Source organism: Sphaerodactylus townsendi, linkage group LG02 (assembly GCF_021028975.2).
Source record: "Sphaerodactylus townsendi isolate TG3544 linkage group LG02, MPM_Stown_v2.3, whole genome shotgun sequence".
Lineage (NCBI taxonomy): Eukaryota > Metazoa > Chordata > Lepidosauria > Squamata > Sphaerodactylidae > Sphaerodactylus > Sphaerodactylus townsendi.
The window spans coordinates 175,325,679-175,345,375 of NC_059426.1; the positions used below are offsets into that span (position 1 = coordinate 175,325,679).

Below are 19,697 nucleotides of genomic sequence, written 5' to 3' on the forward strand. Positions count from 1 at the left end.
ATACGGATGGCAGGAAGTCTCTAATGCTATACAGGGTGACGGTTGCAGCAAACTATTAGGAAAGGGTCTGAAAATGACAGTAATCAGAATGCTGGTCTATAAATCTCTGTTGCCTCTGGCTTCCCGTTGCCCTGCCTCTAAGAAAGTCATGAGAAAGGGGAGTCGGAATTATCAATGGCTGAATTCACCTTCTTTGAAAAGGAAAGGCCAAAGAGTTGGTTGCCAGTTTGGGTAAAGTGTAGATGGCTGGAGAGGGCGATGGGAAACCGTCCAATAAACATACTCTGCTTAGTAAGTGTTGTGATGTGATGTCATCCCATGGGTCATAAATGGCAAGGTGCCTTGAAGAGTTTAGTGCTATTCATTCATTCATTCATTCATTCATTCATTCATTCATTCATTCATTCATTCATTCATTCATTCATTCATTCATTTTTTTAAAATAATTTTTATTGTATCATTTGAATATTACATTTTATATTAATGCTTTTCTTCATTTGTTTTCAAACAATACATTTTTCCCCTTTTCCCCCTCCCCCCTATCCTCAAAGACTGTACTTTCTGAGACTTTTAAGGAAGCAACAACTAGATGGAAAACTTCTGGTGTCCTTTTACCGCTGTGCTATAGAGAGTGTCCTAACCTACTGCATCTGTGTATGGTTCTCCAGTTGCACAGTGGCGAATAGGAAGGCGCTCCAAAGGGTGATCACTACTGCACAAAGGATTATCGGCTGCCCTCTTCCCTCCTTGGAAGAAATCTATAATTCCCGAAGCCTAAATAAAGCCCAAAATATTCTGAGGGACCCGTCTCATCCAACACACTCTCTTTTTAAACGGTTACCATCTGACAGACGATACAGGGCCCTCAGAACTAGGACAAAGAGGCTTAGAGACAGCTTCTACTCTAGAGCTGTGGCTATGCTAAACTCCGCTGCTTCATATTGATGTGTTTGGGGCTGTGTAGGGATGGGTGGAGGAAGGGGAAAGTGAGGATGATGTATGAGTCTGAAATTGTGTGCATCGAGGAATGCTGCTGTAAATTTCGTTGTGCGTGCACAATGACAATAAAATGCTTATGCTTATGCTATATTTTTTCATAGTTTTATCAAACAAACAGCAGTAAGTTCATTCTTTGTAATCTTTTCTCCCATTTCTCCTCATTGACTCCAGCTTCTTTCATCCAGTCCGCGTAGATGGTACATATCTTCAAGATTTCACTCTGTTCACCACAGTTTATTCTTTGTTATTATGTCGAAAATGTCCAGTGTCACTTGTTCCCAGATATATTCCAACCATTTCTGGATTGTCCATTTTTTCTTTTCTTTCCAGCCTAAAGCTATTGTTGCATGTGCTGCTTTGATCATTATTTTATACATATCGCTATATTTTTTATCTACCCTTCTATCCTCCATTACACCCATGAACATTCATTCATTCTTTCATTCTTTCATTCTTTCATTCATTCATCCATCCCTGGAAGGTTCAGGGTGATTTACAACCTCAGTTAAAAAAAATACAAACTCACAATAAATACTTTAAAACTCATGCTCTAAAAATGCATCTAAAGCTAAAATCAGTGGAGTGTTGTGGGTTTTCCCAGTTGTATTAGTGGAGTGTTGTGGGTTTTCCGGGTTGTATCAATGGCATAAAACTGTCACAGCCATCAGACAGTAAATCCCTGAGTGTCTCCCTCTGGCACCGGGATCATTTGGTTTAAGGGAAGATCCCGCAGAGAGGATCAGCAAAGCAGAGGGGTGGGCGGGGGGGAAAAGGGAAGGAAGAGTGGTGAATCACTTTTTTTAATGACAAAAATGGGGAGAGGGAGGGGACCATTGATTCATCACCAAGTTGCCTCAACCATATGACTGGTGGAATGAATTAGAGCATCAGAAAAGCCCTGCTGGATCAGACCAGTGGCCCATCTAGTTCAGCATCCTATCCCACACAACCAGTTCATCTGGAGGGCCAACAACAGAGCATAGAAGACAAGGCCTTCGTAAGAACATCAGAAGAACCCTGTTGAACTACACTAGTGGTCCATCCTATCCAGCATCCTGCCTTGCACAGTGGCCAACCGGTCTCTCTGGAGTTCCGCCAACAGGGCATAGAGCTGAGGCCCTCAGAAGAACCTCAGAAGAGCCTTGCTGGATCAAACCAGTGAGGGTCCATCTAGTCCAACATCCTGTCTCCCACCATGGTCAACCAGTTCCTCTGGAGGCCAACAACAAGGCACAGAGGCTGAGACCTTCATTAGAACCTCAGAAGAGCCTTGTTGGATCAGACCAGTGGTCCATGTAGTCCAGGGGTCTGCAACCTGCGGCTCTCCAGATGTTCATGGACTACAATTGTAGTCCATGAACATCTGGAGAGCCACAGGTTGCAGACCCCTGATCTAGTCCAACATCCTGCCTCACACAGTGGCCAACCAGTTCCTCTGGAGGGCCAACAACAGGGCACAGAGGCTGAGGCCTTCACAATAACATCAGAAGAGCCTTGTTGGATCACACCAGTGGTGCATCTATTCCAACATCCTGCCTCACACAGCAGCCCTCCAGTTCCTCTGAGTGGAAATGCCTCTGCTTTGCATTCAGAAAGTCCCTGGTTCAATTCTTGCATCTCCAAAAAAGACAAATATCCAGTCCAGCTAATACAATGGAAGAACGAATTGGGCAGCCAATCACCCAAAAATTACACCAGAAACTGTATACATAATAACAAGGTCTGTAATATGCTTATTAATTCATGCAAGTATCCATACAATTATATCTTCAAACCAACACCATCATACATCATTGCATAAATGTGCATATCAATAAATAAAATAGTCTGTTTCTATACTCCACAAGGTTGTTGTTTCATTTGGGTGCTGTGTGGTTTCCGGGCTGCATGGCCGTGTTCTAGCAGCATTCTCTCCTGACGTTTCGCCTGCATCTGTGGCTGGCATCTTCAGAGGATCTGAATATATTCATTCATAAATATGTATTCATTCATAAAAACATTTATTCATTCAATTAGCGACCATGAATATATATTCCAGCCATGATGCATCGCATACGGTGCCCCCGCAGGTTTCCAAACTTAGACATACAGTTATAATGTGTGGAAATATTTTGTAATTTATAATCCCAAATGAATGAGTATCAATGATGTCGCTTTCCACAAACAGCGACCATAAGAAAACCTGTGGAAGTATTCTAATAATCGCAAAATAAATAACACAACAACCTTGTATAGTATAGAAATAGACTATTTTATTTACTGATATGCACATTTATGCAATAATGTATGATGGTGTTGGTTTGAAGATATAATTGTATGGATACTTGCATGCATTGATAAGCATATTCAGAGGTGGGATCCAGCAGGTTCTCACCAGTTCCCGAGAGTGGGTTACTAATTGTTTGCGTGTGCCGAGAGGGGGTTACTAATTGGGTCTGCTTTTCCGTTAGAAATTCCATTAGGTCCAAAAATCATCAAGTCTTGTTGTTTCCTATGGGGCTGGTTAGCGAAGGTAGAAAACGGGATAATTCTCCCTGTTGGGCTGTTTTAAAAACATGTTTTAGTAATATGGTAAAGTTCCTTGTTTAAGGAAAGTCTCCTTCTTTTGATTTCTAGAAACAAAATTAAGTATTTGAAAGTATTCAGTATTTGACAGGCAGCCAATTAGAGGAGAAGTCGTTGTTTCTGTTGGCAGTAGACGATAGGACTTGCTAGAATGAGTTTAAATGATGGACAGAAAGATACCAGCTGGAAATTCGGAATTTTTTTTTTACATTAAGAGTTTTTTACAGTAACAGAGAAATTATTAATGCCCGGCCCCCGGAATGCCCGGCCACGACCCTGTTGTGCCCCGCCCAGCCCCATTGGTGCTACACCACTGTTTGAATCCCACCACCATGGGAACCTGTTACTAAATTTTTTGGATCCCATCACTGAGCATATTACAGACCTTGCTATTATATAAACAGTTTCTGGTGTAATTTTTGGGTGATTGGCTGCCCAATTCGTTCTTCCATTCAATTCTTGATCTGAGATTGCAAATGCCTTAGCAGACCAGGTGATCGGGAGCAACAGCCGCAGAAGGCCATTGCGTTCACATCCTACATGTGAGCTCCCAAAGGCACCTGGTGGGCCACTGCGAGTAGCAGAGAGCTGGACTAGATGGACTTTGGTCTGATCCAGCTGGCTTGTTCTTATGTTCTTATGTTCTTATGTTCTTGCATGTCCAGTTCAAAAGCGCCAGGCTGTGTGGGATGCCAAAGATGGCTGCTTGGAGAGCTCCTTCCGATCTGACTAGAGTTTGACAGTCCTGAATTTGACACATCAGGATTCAATACCAGGCAGCTTCGTATGAGAGCAACAGGCCAGCCTACGCGTACCCCTTGGACTGATCCGGCAGAGCTGTTGCGAGGGTGTTAAATTCTGTTGTTGTCCTTGGCTTTCCGGCCTCTTCTTTGCCTCCTGTGTTAATGGGGACCTTCCGGCCTTTTGGCATTTGAAGATTCACTTGCTTCGTACAATGTATTGGCGTTCCAGATATAGGGAATTCAAGGGCACGGGGTTAATCGCTGGCATTTGTGTCTGCCCAGACGCTGGCGAGCAAATGTCGTTGCAACGATTGTCCGGTGTCTCGCCGACTCTAGCAGTGGCCTTTTCAGTTTCTCATTCATGGCGGGATTCAAACTGGCCACGCTCTTCCCTGTTGGTCCACAAACGACGGGCCAATTGATGAGATTGCGTTGACTGTCTGGGCCGCAATTATCTGTCAGTTGCGGAGGCCCACAAAAGGGCTCGAAGCTGGAATCGTCGCTTGCATCCAATGACTCTCTCTTGGCAGCTAATAACGGCCCTGGAAGCCTGTAATTTTCTTTCCATCTCTCCCTGATCGATACGTCACTTAAGTTAAGTGGCTCGTGATGCCGTCCAGCTGAGCCAGCCGAGCAGCTGGTGAGCAGAGAGCAAGAGCTGTAACTATGTAAGGGGCATCAACTGGGAAGTATGTCCAACGTCAGCATCGAGGGAGTTGGACAGATTGACAGAATGTGACCAGGAAGGGCCAGGCCCCAATCCCCGCTGTGTCATTTTATTACAGTAAACACACTTGGACTTTTGAGCTTTGGGACTAGGGGTGCCGGCCTCCATGTGGGTCGTGGTATATACTGTGGGTAGGTTCACCTGTAGCGATATGCCCCCCCCCTCCATTATTACAAGCCTCCAGGTGGGACCTGGGGGGGTCTCCTGGAATTGCAGATATTCTCCAGACTACAGAGATCAGTTCTCCTGGAGATAATTAGGAAAGGAGTTGATAATAAAACTGCAAGGATTGTCATGCCCTTATATAAAGCCGTGGTGCGACCGCACTTGGAGTACTGTGTTCAGTTCTGGTCGCCACATCTCAAAAAGGATATCGAAGAGATAGGAAAAGTGCAGAGAAGGGCAACGAGGATGGTTGAAGGATTGGAGCACCTTCCTTCTGAGGAGAGGCTGCAGCGTTTGGGACTCTTTAGTTTAGAGAGGAGACGTCTGAGGGGGGATATGATTGAAGTCTATAAAGTTATGCATGGGGTAGAAAACGCTGACAGAGAGAAATTTTTCTCTCTTTCTCACAATACTAGAACCAGGGGACATTCACTGAGAATGCTGGGGGGAAGAATTAGGACTAATAAAAGGAAACACTTCTTCACGCAACGTGTGATTGGTGTGTGGAATATGCTGCCACAGGAGGTGGTGATGGCCACTAACCTGGATAGCTTTAAAAAGGGCTTGGACAGATTTATGGAGGAGAAGTTGATCTATGGCTACCAATCTTGATTCTCCTTGATCTCAGATTGCAAATGCCTTAGCAGACCAGGTGCTCGGGAACAGCAGCAGCAGAAGGCCATTGCTTTCACATCCTGCACGTGAGCTCCGAAAGGCACCTGGTGGGCCACTGCGAGTAGCAGAGTGCTGGACTAGATGGACTCTGGTCTGATCCAGCTGGCTTGTTCTTATGTTCTTATGTTCTCCTGGAGAAAATGGATTTTGTGGACCTGTATCCCACTGACGTCCGTCGTCTCCCCCAGCTCCATCAATAAAATTAACTGTGGAATTAACTTGAATTATGGTAATGCTTAATAATGTTAGGTAAGGTTCTTATGAACGGAAGCGAGTCACTAAACCGGCTGTTTCTCTTTGGCTTGTATCTTGGAACACCAAGATCGGCCTCCAGTTGTAAGATTAGGAAAGAAATGAAAGACCCATTGTGCGTGGAACGTTTACCTCAGGGCTCTTCACTGTGCTGTGGGCTTGTAGTGGGGGCTTCTCACATTTCTCTGTTTACATGCAAGGAGGCACTCACTCCTAGCCATGCAGCTTTTCTACAGAGAATTCTCCTGGGCCTGGCTCCCTTAACTCCATCCATCAACTAACTCTTAAAGGCACAGATCTCATTGCACCCGGTAGTCTTTGCCCTTTAAATTGCACTTATATCAACATTGCTGTTATTGCAGTTATATCAATATTCTAGCCCTTCCAAAAATATTCCCTCCCCTCAAGGAAAGAGGCAAAGCAATTCCCTGAACTACACGCTGCTAAAGAAGGGGACCATGTCTTAGAGTTGGTATTCTCCCCTCCCCCTCCCCCACATACACATATACTTTCTGCTGCTGCCCCCACAGGTGGACAGAGAGGTTTGTTATTTCCAGACACGCTCTGTTATTATTATATCGATATCTATATATATAAAAAGCAAACCATGAGTTTGTTCCTGATGGTCTAGCACAGGAACTGCAAGGGCCAATTCCTCTGAAAATTCCCAGCCACTGTAGTCAGCCAGGCGAGAGTGTTTTTAGATGTTCACATACCTGAAATTTCACACCTGGCCCAGGTAAAACACCTTTTTCCTGGCGCTCCATTTTTCCTGCTGCTTATTGGGCCGGTCAAACTGGGGCATTTGCAACAGCAATTGCATTTGCAATTTGTAACTTCTGGGGAAGGTAGCGCAGTTGTGGCTGGCTGGCAAACTAACTGTGCTGGAGCCTGTCTTCCAAAGTAACTCCAGTAGACCTTACCTGAAAACTACCTGCCCATGTTGTGGCACCTGTGCTGTGACAAAGAAAGGTGCAGCCATCTGGTACACCATTACATCCTCTTGTCTTGTGCCAGAATATTTTTCTGTGAGGTCTTTGGACGTCTTTATAAATTCCTGGGTGCAAATTACGTGCGCACCTGGTGCTGTTAACTGAGGATTCCTTCTCTGTTTTTTCTCCCTCTGTTCCCTAGGATTGTGGAAATATACAGCAGAAGGTTACAAGGTGAGTAATCTCCTTTTCTGCCCTATTTAGATAAAGTACACCTTTAACCGTGGAAGCGGGATTTGGCGTAGGATGTCGGATAAACGTGGGATAAACTAGCTGCAACAGCAAAAACGTGTAGTTTGTTAATCTGATTAAAAGTCAATTAATGAATTGGTGTAAAAGTGGAAAGAGCTGTACAGAGGTGGGATCCAGCAGGTTCTCACAGGTTCCCAAGAGTGGGTTACTAATTATTTGTGTGTGCCGAGAGAGGGTTACTAATGGGTGATTTTGCCACGTGAGTTTTGCCTTGGTTACGCCCCTCCTCTCAGCAGTAGCGCGCAGAACTTGAAGCAGTCCAGCAGGAGGTGCACCGGCGTGCGTGGCAGCCTGCGCCTGCGTGCATTCATTTCCCGCCCAAGGACCGGCGCAGCGGCTGTGTCCTTGCCACAGCCCCGCCCAGGAATGCCCCGCCCAGGAATGCCCGGCCACACCCCCGTCATGCCCCGCCCAGCCCCATTGGCCCTACGCCACAGTTTGAATCCCACCACCATGGGAACCTGTTACTAACATTTTTGGATCCCACCGCTGGAGCTGTAGGAGCAGCAGTGGCGTAGGAGGTTAAGAGCTCGTGTATCTAATCTGGAGGAACCGGGTTTGATTCCCAGCTCTGCCACCTGAGCTGTGGAGGCTTCTCTGGGGAATTCAGATCAGCCTGTACACTCCCACACACGCCAGCTGGGTGACCTTGGGCTAGTCACAGCTTCTCGGAGCACTCTCAGTCCCACCCCCCTCACAGGGTGTTTGTTGTGAGACAGAGGTGGAAGGGCAAGGAGATTGTCAGCCCCTTTGAGTCTCCTGCAGGAGCGAGAAAGGGGGGATATAAATCCAAACTCTTCTTCTTCTTCTTCTTCTTCTTCTTCTTCTTCTTCTTCTTCTTCTTCTTCTTCTTCTTCTTCTTCTTCTTCTTCTTCTTCTTCTTCTTCTTCTTCTTCTTCTTCTTCTTCTTCTTCTTCTTCTTCTTCTTCTTCTTCTTCTTCTTCTTCTTCTTCTTGTTTGTAGTTGAGCTCTTTCCGTAGAGTCAACGGGACAACTTTGGGCTCGGTCATATTCTTTCTCTCTCTCTTTCTCAGCTATATCACAAGTTCCTCCTGCTCTTCCACTACGTGCGGTTCTTATGCCCTCCCGCGTCTACTCCAGACCGGGCTGTAACGCGGTGGGAGAGCTGAGCACATAATGGAGGGACAGAGGATGGTGATGAAGTTACACTTATATTTGTGTCTTTATGTGTAACAGGGTATAATTCTAACTGGTTTCGGTCAGTGGTGGCGAACTGATTGCACTCCAGATGGTCACAGGATCACACCCCATCAGCCCCCTGCCAGCACGGCTCAATTGGCCGCGGCTGGCAGGGGGGGGCTAGTGGTGGGAATTGGTAGTCCACTAACATCTCGAAAGTGCTATAGGGTTTGCCACCACTGCGCGAAGTTGTAGGGAGGATAAAATGGAGGATAAGTGAGAATATTATACACTGGTCTGCTTTAACCTTCAAGCATCAGTGGCGTAGGAGGTTAAGAGCTCGTGCATTCAATCTGGAGGAACCGGGTTTGACTCCCAGCTCTGCTGCCTGAGCTGTGGAGGCTTCTCTGGGGAATTCAGATCAGCCTGTACGCCTCCCCACACACGCCAGCTGGGTGACCTTGGGCTGGGGTCAGCCAGCTTCTCGGAGTTTCCTCAGCCCCCCCAACCCACCCTCACAGGGTGTTTGTTGTGAGGGGGGAAGGGCAAGGAGATTGTGAGCACCTTTGAGTCTCCTGCAGGAGAGAAAGGGGGGGATATAAATCCAAACTCCTCCTCCTCCTCCTCCTCCTCCTCCTCCTCCTCCTCCTCCTCCTCCTCCTCCTCCTCCTCCTCCTCCTCTTCTTCTTCTTCTTCTTCTTCTTCTTCTTCTTCTTCTTCTTCTTCTTCTTCTTCTTCTTCTTCTTCTTGTTTGTAGTTGAGCTCTTTCCGTAGAGTCAACGGGACAACTTTGGGCTCGGTCATATTCTTTCTCTCTCTCTTTCTCAGCTATACCGCCAGTTCCTCCTGCCTTTCCACCACGTGCTCCATGCCCTCCCTCGTCTACTCCAGACCGGGCTGCAACGTGTGGGGAGCGCGGAGCACATAATGGAGGGACAGAGGATGGCAGATGAAGTTACAATTATACTTAGGTCTTTATGTGTAACAGGGTATAATTCTAACTCACTCGGTCAGTGGTGGCGAACTGATTGCACTCCAGATGTTCATGGACTACAATTCCCATCAGCCCCTGCCAGCACGACCAATTGGCCGTGCTGGCAGGGGCTAGTGGGAATTGTAGTCCACGAACATCTTGAGTGCCATAGGTTTGCCACCACTGCGCTAGGTTGTAGGGAGGATAAAATGGAGGATATGAGAATATTATACACTGGTCTGAGCACCTTCGAGCATCAGTGGCGTAGGAGGTTAAGAGCTCGTGTATCTAATCTGGAGGAACCGGGTTTGATTCCCAGCTCTGCTGCCTGAGCTGTGGAGGCTTCTCTGGGGAATTCAGATCAGCCTGTACACTCCCACACACGCCAGCTGGGTGACCTTGGGCTAGTCACAGCTTCTCGGAGCTCTCTCAGCCCCACCCACCTCACAGGGTGTTTGTTGTGAGGGGGGAAGGGCAAGGAGATTGTCAGCCCCTTTGAGTCTCCTGCAGGAAAGGGGGGATATAAATCCAAACTCTTCTTCTTCGAGGAAGGGTGGGGTAAAAATGTGCAACATAAGAGTCCCCCAACTTGGTGCCCATGGGCACGTGGCACCCATGAACACATTTCCTGGTGCCTGCAAAACTTTATTAGAAAGTTGGCAGGGCCAGGGGAGCCAAGAGAGGCAGTGTTGTGTAGTGATTAAGAGCAAGGGGACGCTGATCTGCAGAACTGAGTTTGTTTCCCTGTTCCTACTAATGAAGCCTGCTGGGCGACCTTGGGCTAGTCACAGTTTCCCCAAAACTCTCTCGGGGAAGAAGTTTGTAAGGCACTTTGAGACTCTTTACGGCTGAGAAAAGCAGGGTATAAATCCCAACTCTCCTTTTTGTTAGGGCTAGCGGGGCTTCCAATTGGCCACTTGGGATCTGATTGGCTAGGCAGATTTAAAGGTTATCGTGTTCAACGGAGCTGCTGCCTGAAGCATTGAAGAGTTAATAGATGCCATTTTCTGGCCCCCCCCCCCCCCCGAGTCAAAATCCCAAAGGTGCCCACAAGCTCAAAGCAGGTCGGGGGTCCCTGCGCTGGAAGAATAAAGCAGATTACCATGAAAACTTTAAAAACAAACAAACGAAAACTTCCGCTCTTGCTTTGAGAATTGCTGCTTCTGGCCACAAGCTTCAAGCGATCAATTTTTCACCAATGGAAGGTGTAAAGTCATTCTCTTGAATACAAGAGAATACAAGAGAGCAGCAGTGGCGTAGTGGCTGAGAGCAGGTGCACTCTGATCTGGAGGAACCGGGTTTGATTCCCAGCTCTGCCGCCTGAGCTGTGGAGGCTTATCTGGGGAATTCAGATTAGCCTGTGCACTCCCACACACGCCAGCTGGGTGACCTTGGGCTAGTCACAGCTTCTCGGAGCTCTCTCAGCCCCGCCTACCTCACAGGGTGTTTGTTGTGAGGGGGGAAGGGCAAGGAGATTGTCAGCCCCTTTGAGTCTCCTGCAGGAGAGAAAGGGGGGATATAAATCCAAACTCTTCTTCTTCTTCTTCTTTTGCGGTGTGTGTGTGTATGTGTCAGCATGGTGTAGTGGTTAAGAGCAGGTGAATTCTATTTTGGAGAACCAGGTTTGATTCCCCACTCCTCCACCTGAGTGACGGAGGCTTATCTGGTGAACCGGATGAGTTTTCCGCACTCCTACATTCCTGCTTGGTGACCTTGGGCCAGTCACAGTCCTCTCAGAACTCTGTCAGCCCCACATGCCTCACAAGGTGTCTGTTGGGAGGAGGGGAAGGGAAAGGGAGCTTGTAAGCCCCCTTGAGTCTCCTTACAGGATAGAAAGGTGGGGTGTAAATCTAACATTTTCTTCTTCTTTGTGTCTTGCTACAGTTCAAGAGCGCCTCACGAAACAGATCGCGGTTGCCATTACGGAAGCCTTGCAGCCTGCCGGTGTCGGGGTGGTGGTCGAAGCAACGTAAGTTTCCACCGTGTGTGCCGGGTTTCCAAGGGGGAGGGGGCAACCATCCCAGATGCCTGTCGCTGCTTGGAAGGTACCCGTCAGTGTGACCTTTCGGTTCCTAACAGAGCAGAAGTTTCCTTTCCAAACTTAAAAGCAATACAGACCCTATGTGAAGAATGCAATTTTTTGTAAAACCTAAAAACTCCCCTTGAACAATGTGTATCAAACTGTTATATACTGCACCTCTTTATACCACAGAGCACACAATTGTGTAAAAGCAAAAGTCCTGCTTTTCTATTAGGTTGCTTCTGTGGGTTTGGGCTGTACCTGCATGGTGTAGTGGTTAAGAGCATTGGACTCTAATCTGGAGAACAGAATTTGTTTCCCTGCTTTTCCATATGAGCAGCAGACTCTAACCAGGTTTGGGGTGCTACTGTGGTTTCCTGGCTGTATGGCCGTGTTCTAGCAGCATTCTCTCCTGACGTTTCGCCTGCATCTGTGGCTGGCATCTTCAGAAGATCACTCCTTTCTCTTTCCCTCTCCTTCTGTCATTTCCTATAGAAATGAGGTAAATGACTTTCCTCTCTTCCCATTATATTTGAAGAATATAACAACCACTTTGAAACCTGACAACTATCAGATTCCGTAAGATGGAGCTCACTTCTTCAAATATAATGGGAAGAGAGGAAAGTAATTTACCTCATTTCTATAGGAAATTACAGAAGGGGAGGGAGAGAGAAAGGAGTGATCCTCTGAAGATGCCAGCCACAGATGCAGGCGAAATGTCAGGAGAGAATGCTGCTAGAACTCGGCCATACAGCCTGGAAACCACACAGCACCCCAGTGATTCCGGCCGTGAAAGCCTTCGACAATACATCTAACCAGGTTTGTTTCCCTACTGCTACACGTGAAGCTTACTGGGTGACCTTGGGCCTGCTATAGTTCTCTCAGAACTCTCAGCCCCACCTGCCTCACAAGGTGTCTGTCGTGGGGAGTGGAAGGGGAAGGAGTTTTTAAGTCACTTTGAGACTCCTTACTGTTGACAAAAGCAGGATATAAATCCAAACTCTTCTTATTTTCTCCTAACACTGTTCGCTGCAGACTGAGAATTGCATGACTGAATGGTGTCCTAAGGACTCCCCCGCTTCGCCCCTGTACATGAACCATTTATTTTTAATTTTCTTTAGAGCCCAGGGACATAACTGTGGCAGTCTATAAACAAAAACTGGAACTTCAGGGCCACTTTGAAGCCTAACAGCTATCAGATTCCGTAAGACGGAGCTCACTTCTTCAAATACAATGGGAAGAGAGGAAAGTCATTTACCTCATTTCTATAGGAAATTACAGAAGGGGAGGGAAAGAGAAAGGAGTGAAATGGGAGAGAGACCTAATACAGTAGATCAGGTGATATTCTGGAGACTTGAACTGCTTGTGTAGTTTAAGGAATACGGTTGCCAGCTCCAGGTCAGGAAATACCTGGAGATTTTGGAGGCTGGAGGCTGAGAAGGTGGGATTTGCCGTGGGCAGGGAAGTCAGTGTGATATAAGGCCATAAAGTCCACCTTCAAAGCACCTGTTTTCTCCAGGGTGTTCTCCGTCACTTGGCGATCCCAGGAGATATGAAAGAGGTCAGAGTTGCTGCTCTCCCTTGCAGCGATGACAGAAGTAGGGCAAATAAAGTAATTAAGGACGAAACAGTTTGAAGCAGGAGAAAATTGACCACTATCAGTGAAAGGATAACAGAAGAAGAGTTTGGATTTATACCCCAACTTTCTCTCCTGTAAGGAGACTCAAGGTGGCTGACAAGCTCCTTTCCCTTCCTCTCCCCACAACAGACACCTTGGGAGGCAGGTGGGGCTGAGAGAGTTCAGAGAGAACTGGGACTGCCCCAAAAGTCACCCCAGCAGGCTTCATGTGTAGGAGCAGGGGAGCAAATCCAGTTCACCAGATGAGTCTGCCGCTCATGTGGAGGAGTGGGGAATCAAACCCTATTTCTGTCCACCACCACTACGCCAGGCCGGCTGTCAACAGCATGTTAAAGAACTAAGTTATTCGAAAGGGGTCCTCTTGGGTTATTAGAAAGTATGAATAAGGAAACCCAAGTTGGTTTAAGCCAGGAGGTATTTGGCACTTGCGCATTATATATATTCTTTTTCTCACTTACAAGTCCGAACATCCAATAAACTGTGTCTGTAGTAGAACCAGGAGTACAGAACAAGGAAATAACGCAAACTGTCTTTGACATGACATCCTATGACACAGAAAGTGGATTTCCAAGGCAGCGCAGTGAAAGGAACGAGATAATAAGATGTCAGGGAGCTGTGTTCTAGTCTGCCGCATGTGTTTTTAAAATACGGAGATACTTATTTTTTAATTTGAGGGAGCATTTGATCATGTGAGGCCCCCCCCCCACACACACACCTGAAGAGGGGCAGTCCTCTGAGAAACATGCCGTAGTTCCTGGCAGTGAAAATAAGGAAAACTTGTACCAACAGGCTACAATAATGACTTCAAAAAAATTAGTTCTCCCACTGGAGTAGCAGTTTACTTTTAAGTAACCAAAGTAATGTTATAATTTTACAAACAATAACCAAATGTTTTGGAAAAATTGTTTACATTCTCCCATTGGAGTAATATAAACACAAGTTAGAATGGCACGGCTAAATCTAAATATAACAGCTAGCCAAATTCTAGATATTTAATCAACTGGCCTCGAGAGGCATAAGAACAAACCAATTGCAGAGCGTTGTCCTAACTGACTGTAACCATTATTCTACTTTGAAAAACCCTGACCTGCCTTTAACAGCCGTGAAGTTGAATGAGGCCAGTTGGTTTAATTATCTAGAACAGGGGTAGGGAACCTGCGGCTCTCCAGATGTTCAGGAACTACAATTCCCATCAGCCTCTGTCAGCATGGCCAATTGGCCATGCTGGTAGGGGTTGATGGGAATTGTAGTTCCTGAACATCTGGAGAGCCGCAGGTTCCCTACCCCTGATCTAGAATCTGGCTAGCTGTTATAAGAACATAAGAACTAGCCTGCTGGATCAGACCAGAGTCCATCTAGTCCAGCATTCTGCTACTCGCAGTGGCCCACCAGGTGCCTTTGGGAGCTCACATGCAGGATGTGAAAGCAATGGCCTTCTGCTGCTGCTGCTCCTGAGCACCTGGTCTGCTCAGGCATTTGCAATCTGAGATCAAGGAGGATCAAGATTGGGAGCCATAGATCGACTTCTCCTCCCTAAATCTGTCTAAGCCCAAGTTATATTTAGATTTAGATTACATTGCCGTGCCGCTCTAACTTAAGTTTATATATATTACTCCAATGGGAGAATGTAAACAATTTTTCCAAAACATTTGGTTATTGTTTGTAAAATTATAAAATCACTTTGGTTACTTAAAAGTAAATTGCTACTCCAGTGGGAGAACTAATTTTTTTTTGGAAGTCATCATTGTAGCCTGTTGGTACAAGTTTTCCTTATTTTCACTTTGGTGTGTACCTTCCCCTCTTGCTTAGCATGGAGGTAGTTCCTGGCAGAGCAACGAAAAAATCGCAGAGGAAATGACGGCTCGCTTCGTCATCTTTAACTTAGAAGGCTATCAGTATGCGGTGTTAGAATTTCAAGGAAACTCGGCTGCTTTTCTCAGTGATAAGTGGCCCGGGTCACTTAGTATTTTATCACCGATGCTTCTCTCCTTCCTTTGGCTGTCAGACAGCCATGCTGATTCTGTGAACTTAGACCGTGAGAGGGAGGGCAGGAAGGCATGAGTCAGTGCTCGGCTCTATTGGCCCTTTCTTACTGGCACAAGATATTGCCAATTATCTTGGCTGGCCTCCACGCGGGCCAGGGCCTTTACGGCTCTGGCCCCGGCCTGGTGGAACGCTCTCCCTCCTGCTGTCCGGGCCCTGCGGGACCTTGGTGAGTTCCGCAGGGCCTGTAAGATGGAGCTGTTCCGCTGGGCCTTTGGAGGGACCAGCCGCTGATAGTGCCCCCCCTCTTTTTTAGGTCCTTACATCTGGGCCGTTTGTCATCTAATAGGACTCGCCGCTCCTCCCTCTAGGGGAGGGAACTTTGAAAATTGAGCTGCTGGACACCACTTATCTTTAAATTTGTATTTATTATATTAGTATACTTAGTCTTATTGTTCTTATCGCTGCTTTTAAAGGTTTTAGTTATCTTACGATTGTACCACGCGACATGTTGCACACCGCCCAGAGCCCCTCGGGGACAGGGCAGTATAAAAATCCAAAGTATAAATAAATAAATTTAAAAATTACCACTTTGGGGGCAGGAAGAAATTTTTCTCCAGGCCAGATTGGCCAGGGATCCTGAAAGTTTTGTACCTTCCTCTGGGTGTAGAGCAGGGCCCACAGGGGGAGCGGGAGGGCAGTAGTTGTGAATTTCCTGCATTGGCCGGGGGGTTGGACTAGATGACCCTGGGAGTTCCTCCCAATCCCATGTTCCTGTGCTTTCCTCTTAGGCACATGTGCATGGTCATGCGAGGGGTACAGAAAATGAACAGTAAAACGGTGACCAGCACGATGCTTGGAGTCTTCCGGGAAGACCCGAAGACGCGAGAAGAGTTCTTGACGCTCATCCGCAGCTAAAAGGATACCCTTCCGAACGGGACTGCTCCTCTGGATCGTGTCGTCTTCGTGTCGCCGTCGGGTCTCTACTCTTCGTTCCATCTCTCTCTTTTTAAACTTAGCCGTCACTTCTGACGTTCCGTTTTAGCAGTTCTGTAAAAGCCTCTTCGTTTTTATTTCTTAAAGATCAGTTCGAAGTCCTCGATCGCTCAAACCGTTGTGCTGGTTTTCACAGTCTTCAAAAAAAAAAAATGTCTCCTGTATCTTTGTGTTATGAGATTTAAAACTAGTGTTTAGAGCAGGTTGATACCCAGCGGTCATGTCTGTGCTTTGTGTTGGCTCCGTAGGGCCTCAGTAGTGCTTTTATGGTCATCTGAAATCTTTTAAGGAAATGTTCCTGTTGATGCAATGAAAGGGGGATTCTAAAAGCCCCTTCCGCCCCCCAGGAATTGCGCCTGGGGCAATGGCGCCCGATTTTGCGCCCCCCCCTCCCACAGACGCCATCCCCTTCTCCCCTGCGCCGACTTGGACAAGCTGAGTCAGGGTGGGGGAGGCATGGGGGGGTGCAAAATTGCCCTCCCATGGCACACCCCTCCTCCCCTGTGCCAACCCAGAAGCTGAGTCGGTGCGGGGGCGGAGGGGTGTGCCGTGGGCGCCATTTTGCACCCCCCATGTGACAGGATGGTGTGCGCCTGGGGATAGACTTATGGAGGAGAAGTCGATTTATGGCTACCAGTCTTGATCCTCTTTGATCTGAGGTTGCAAATGCCTTAGCAGACCAGGTGCTCAGGAGCAGCAGCAGCAGAAGGCCCTTGCTTTCACATCCTGCACTCGAGCTCCCAAAGGCACCTGGTGGGCCACTGCGAGTATCAGAGAGCTGGACTAGATGGACTCTGGTCTGATCCAGCAGGCTAGTTCTTATGTTCTTATATGTAACCCCACATGTCCCCGTGGGCGCTCTGCCCCTGCCGCCCCCTGGGATGGGCAGAAAAGCAGACTTGACTAGAGTAAGGTTTGCACTTCCGAACACTAGGGTTTCTGCATGCATTGGGCAGCCTCTCTGATGTTGGGGGCCAGGCCATAATATAATGCAATTAGCACATATTGTATAACGCACTTAGCACGTAGCTCTGTTGCCCTAAAATTGGGCAATTCTGCAATTGCCCCTATAGGTTTAAGTTCCGCTTGAGAACAGATGCAGAAAAGTTCTACTGCGGAAAGCTACTTGGATGGTCCAAATTCCTCCCACACTACATGGCTTCAGCGGGGATTCGAACCCACGTCTCGCTCGTTCATGTCATACGCTTAATTTTTCTCACTCTAGCCCTTGTTGCGGACATTTTAAAGCCTTAACCGGTGCATCAACTGAAACGCAAAGAGATCCTTATTGACGGGAAGCGAGAGAGTGCATGGGTGGCGAGACTCGGGAGATGCTATTCAGCTATTCTCGTGTTACACGTTTCCTTGAAAGAGGAAGGGGCGTAACACCTGCTTCGCTTCAGGAGAGGGGTAGTAGCCAAGATTTCCAGCGTCTTTCAAAGTTGGAGCCTGTCTAGAAATTGGCCCGCCTTCCCTCTGCTCTGTATCTTGCCGTGATTGGCAGTCTTTTAGACATACCTCTTAACTGGTACTTCGATGCGACCTTTTGGTAACTTCTCCCCTCTGGGCTCCTAGGAAGGGGTGGGGACCAGGCAAGAGCACCCACACTCTTGGGATCTTGGAGAGTGCTCATTTGCTTCCAAGGACCTGGTGGTGCGCAAGAAGACCCAAGAGGTTTGCCCTCTCTGTGGCCTTAGAACTTGTTTTGGAAGCTTTGTACAGTTTGGCGTATGTTATTTATAACTTTGTTCTCTTCTGTGGCGAACGCTCTTTCTTGACCCTTAATGACCTTTTACTGTGCATCTTTATGTATGACGTATGTGTATATAAAATGTACGCAGTCTGTTGACAACCAATTCTCTTCCCTGTAAAAGTTGGTTCTCTTTAAAAATATCAAAAGACAGTATGGGTCATTTTGCGGAGATTCTCTTCTGCGTGGTTTGTGATTTTGGACAATGGCCGCGTCACAGTACGATACCCTCAGGTATTAAACTGCCCATGACTCCTTATACTCTGAACTCATATTTTATTTTTATTTTATTTTATTATTGAACTTATATACCGCCCTCCCCCGGAGGGCTCAAGCAGTTTACAGCAAACAAACAAACAAAGTAAATAAACAAGTAACAACAAGTATACAACAAATAACAAGTAAACAAATAAACAAATAACAAGTAAACAAATAACAAGTAACAACAACAAGTAAATAAATAAACAACCGCCGTACATTTAGTACTGGCGTATTTTAAAACACAGCGTTCAAATCTTAATATTGACGTTTGTAATGATTGTGTTTGCTCTCTGTACTGGCTCAGAGGCTACAAAGATCTATTTTGCCACCTAACAAGCACATAATGGGCATGGCTGGTAGGGATGGATCGCTTCCGAAGGCCTGAGCTGTCCAGATCCATAGGCACATTGGCCATTTAGGCACTTGCGATGGGCTTCCCTTCGGGTTGGATTCTCTGTAATGAACACATTTCCCCTCGCTCAAACTTACTGCGCCTCAGGTCAGAGAATCCCCATGGTTTCTGAAACTTCTGAAAGTATAACTTTTCCTCTCGCTTTGCAGGGAAAGCGAAGGGAGACAGCATATGTCTGGCTTGCAGTGGGTTTTCTTGTCCCTCCTCACCTTCCCCCACCCACCCAACAGCAGCTCCTCTCACTCTTTGGGGCAGCAGTTCAAAACAATTGGAAGAGCTTCTTTTTTTTAAAAAAAATGTTAACACTGGGGCTTTCCGCACTGACAGAGTTGTACTGGTTTCTATCTAGGTTCACCTCAGTGTATCCGCACTGCAACTGAGCTCAACGTTGTTTTGTCTCAGTTCCCCCCCCCTCAGAACTGCGACATCCTTGTCGCAGTTATGAACTGCACCTTTCTGCTGGAACAAGGTTGATACCACTTCGAAGCTTCGAAGTGCGGACGCATCGAAACGACACCTCATCCGTTCAACCAGTCAGGAGCCGCTTTTGTGGCATGCACAGAACGGGCATGGAACTGTAAACTGTAAACTGTAAAAAAAAGAATGCTCCCGTTTCCCATGGTAACACAAGCTCCAATCATGATTGAGGAGCGAAACAGGCACCAAGATGATCCCGCCCACTTAGCTCGGTTCCAGGGGGCCAAGTAAGTTGCTGTGCGGACAGCCTGGAATCGCCCCCCTCTGGAGGGAACCGAGTCGACCTTAGCTCCCTTCTGTAGTGCGGAAAGCCCCACTGTCAGTCTATTGCTGGAGCAACAGAGAGGTGGAATCTACATGAAATATGCACGGTCTGGCAAAACGATGCTAGACCCAAAATGGTGTGCATGCACGCACACACACACGCGCACACACACAAAGGTAGTGGGGAGCGACCTCCCCAGTTGGAGATTTCATGAAGAGAATGGATGGGTAAAATGGTGGATTGGCTCAACTGGGGACCTGTCATAGCAGGAAAATCCTGTTTAAACAAACAAAAATTGGAAAAACCCACTGTCGAATTGACAGCCACAGGGCGCATAAAGGGCCATAGATACCCTAGCCAGAAGAGAACACAAGGTCACAGCCCCAAGGTCTAGTGGGATAGATACAGTTG

General features: G+C 47.1%; 1 protein-coding gene across 2 annotated transcripts in view; it reads left to right on the forward strand.

Moving 5' to 3' along the window:
* The window catches only part of GCH1 (GTP cyclohydrolase 1), a 51,261-nt gene extending 34,487 nt beyond the window's left edge, over positions 1–16,774 (forward strand). For both annotated transcript variants that reach the window (XM_048486867.1, XM_048486869.1), the window contains 3 exons: positions 7,261–7,292; positions 11,368–11,452; positions 15,917–16,774. In XM_048486867.1, coding sequence (XP_048342824.1) covers positions 7,261–7,292; positions 11,368–11,452; positions 15,917–16,043 — 244 coding nt within the window. In that variant the 3' untranslated portion in view covers positions 16,044–16,774. The remainder of the gene's footprint in view (positions 1–7,260; positions 7,293–11,367; positions 11,453–15,916) is intronic.
* The last annotated feature ends 2,923 nt before the right edge of the window (positions 16,775–19,697 follow it).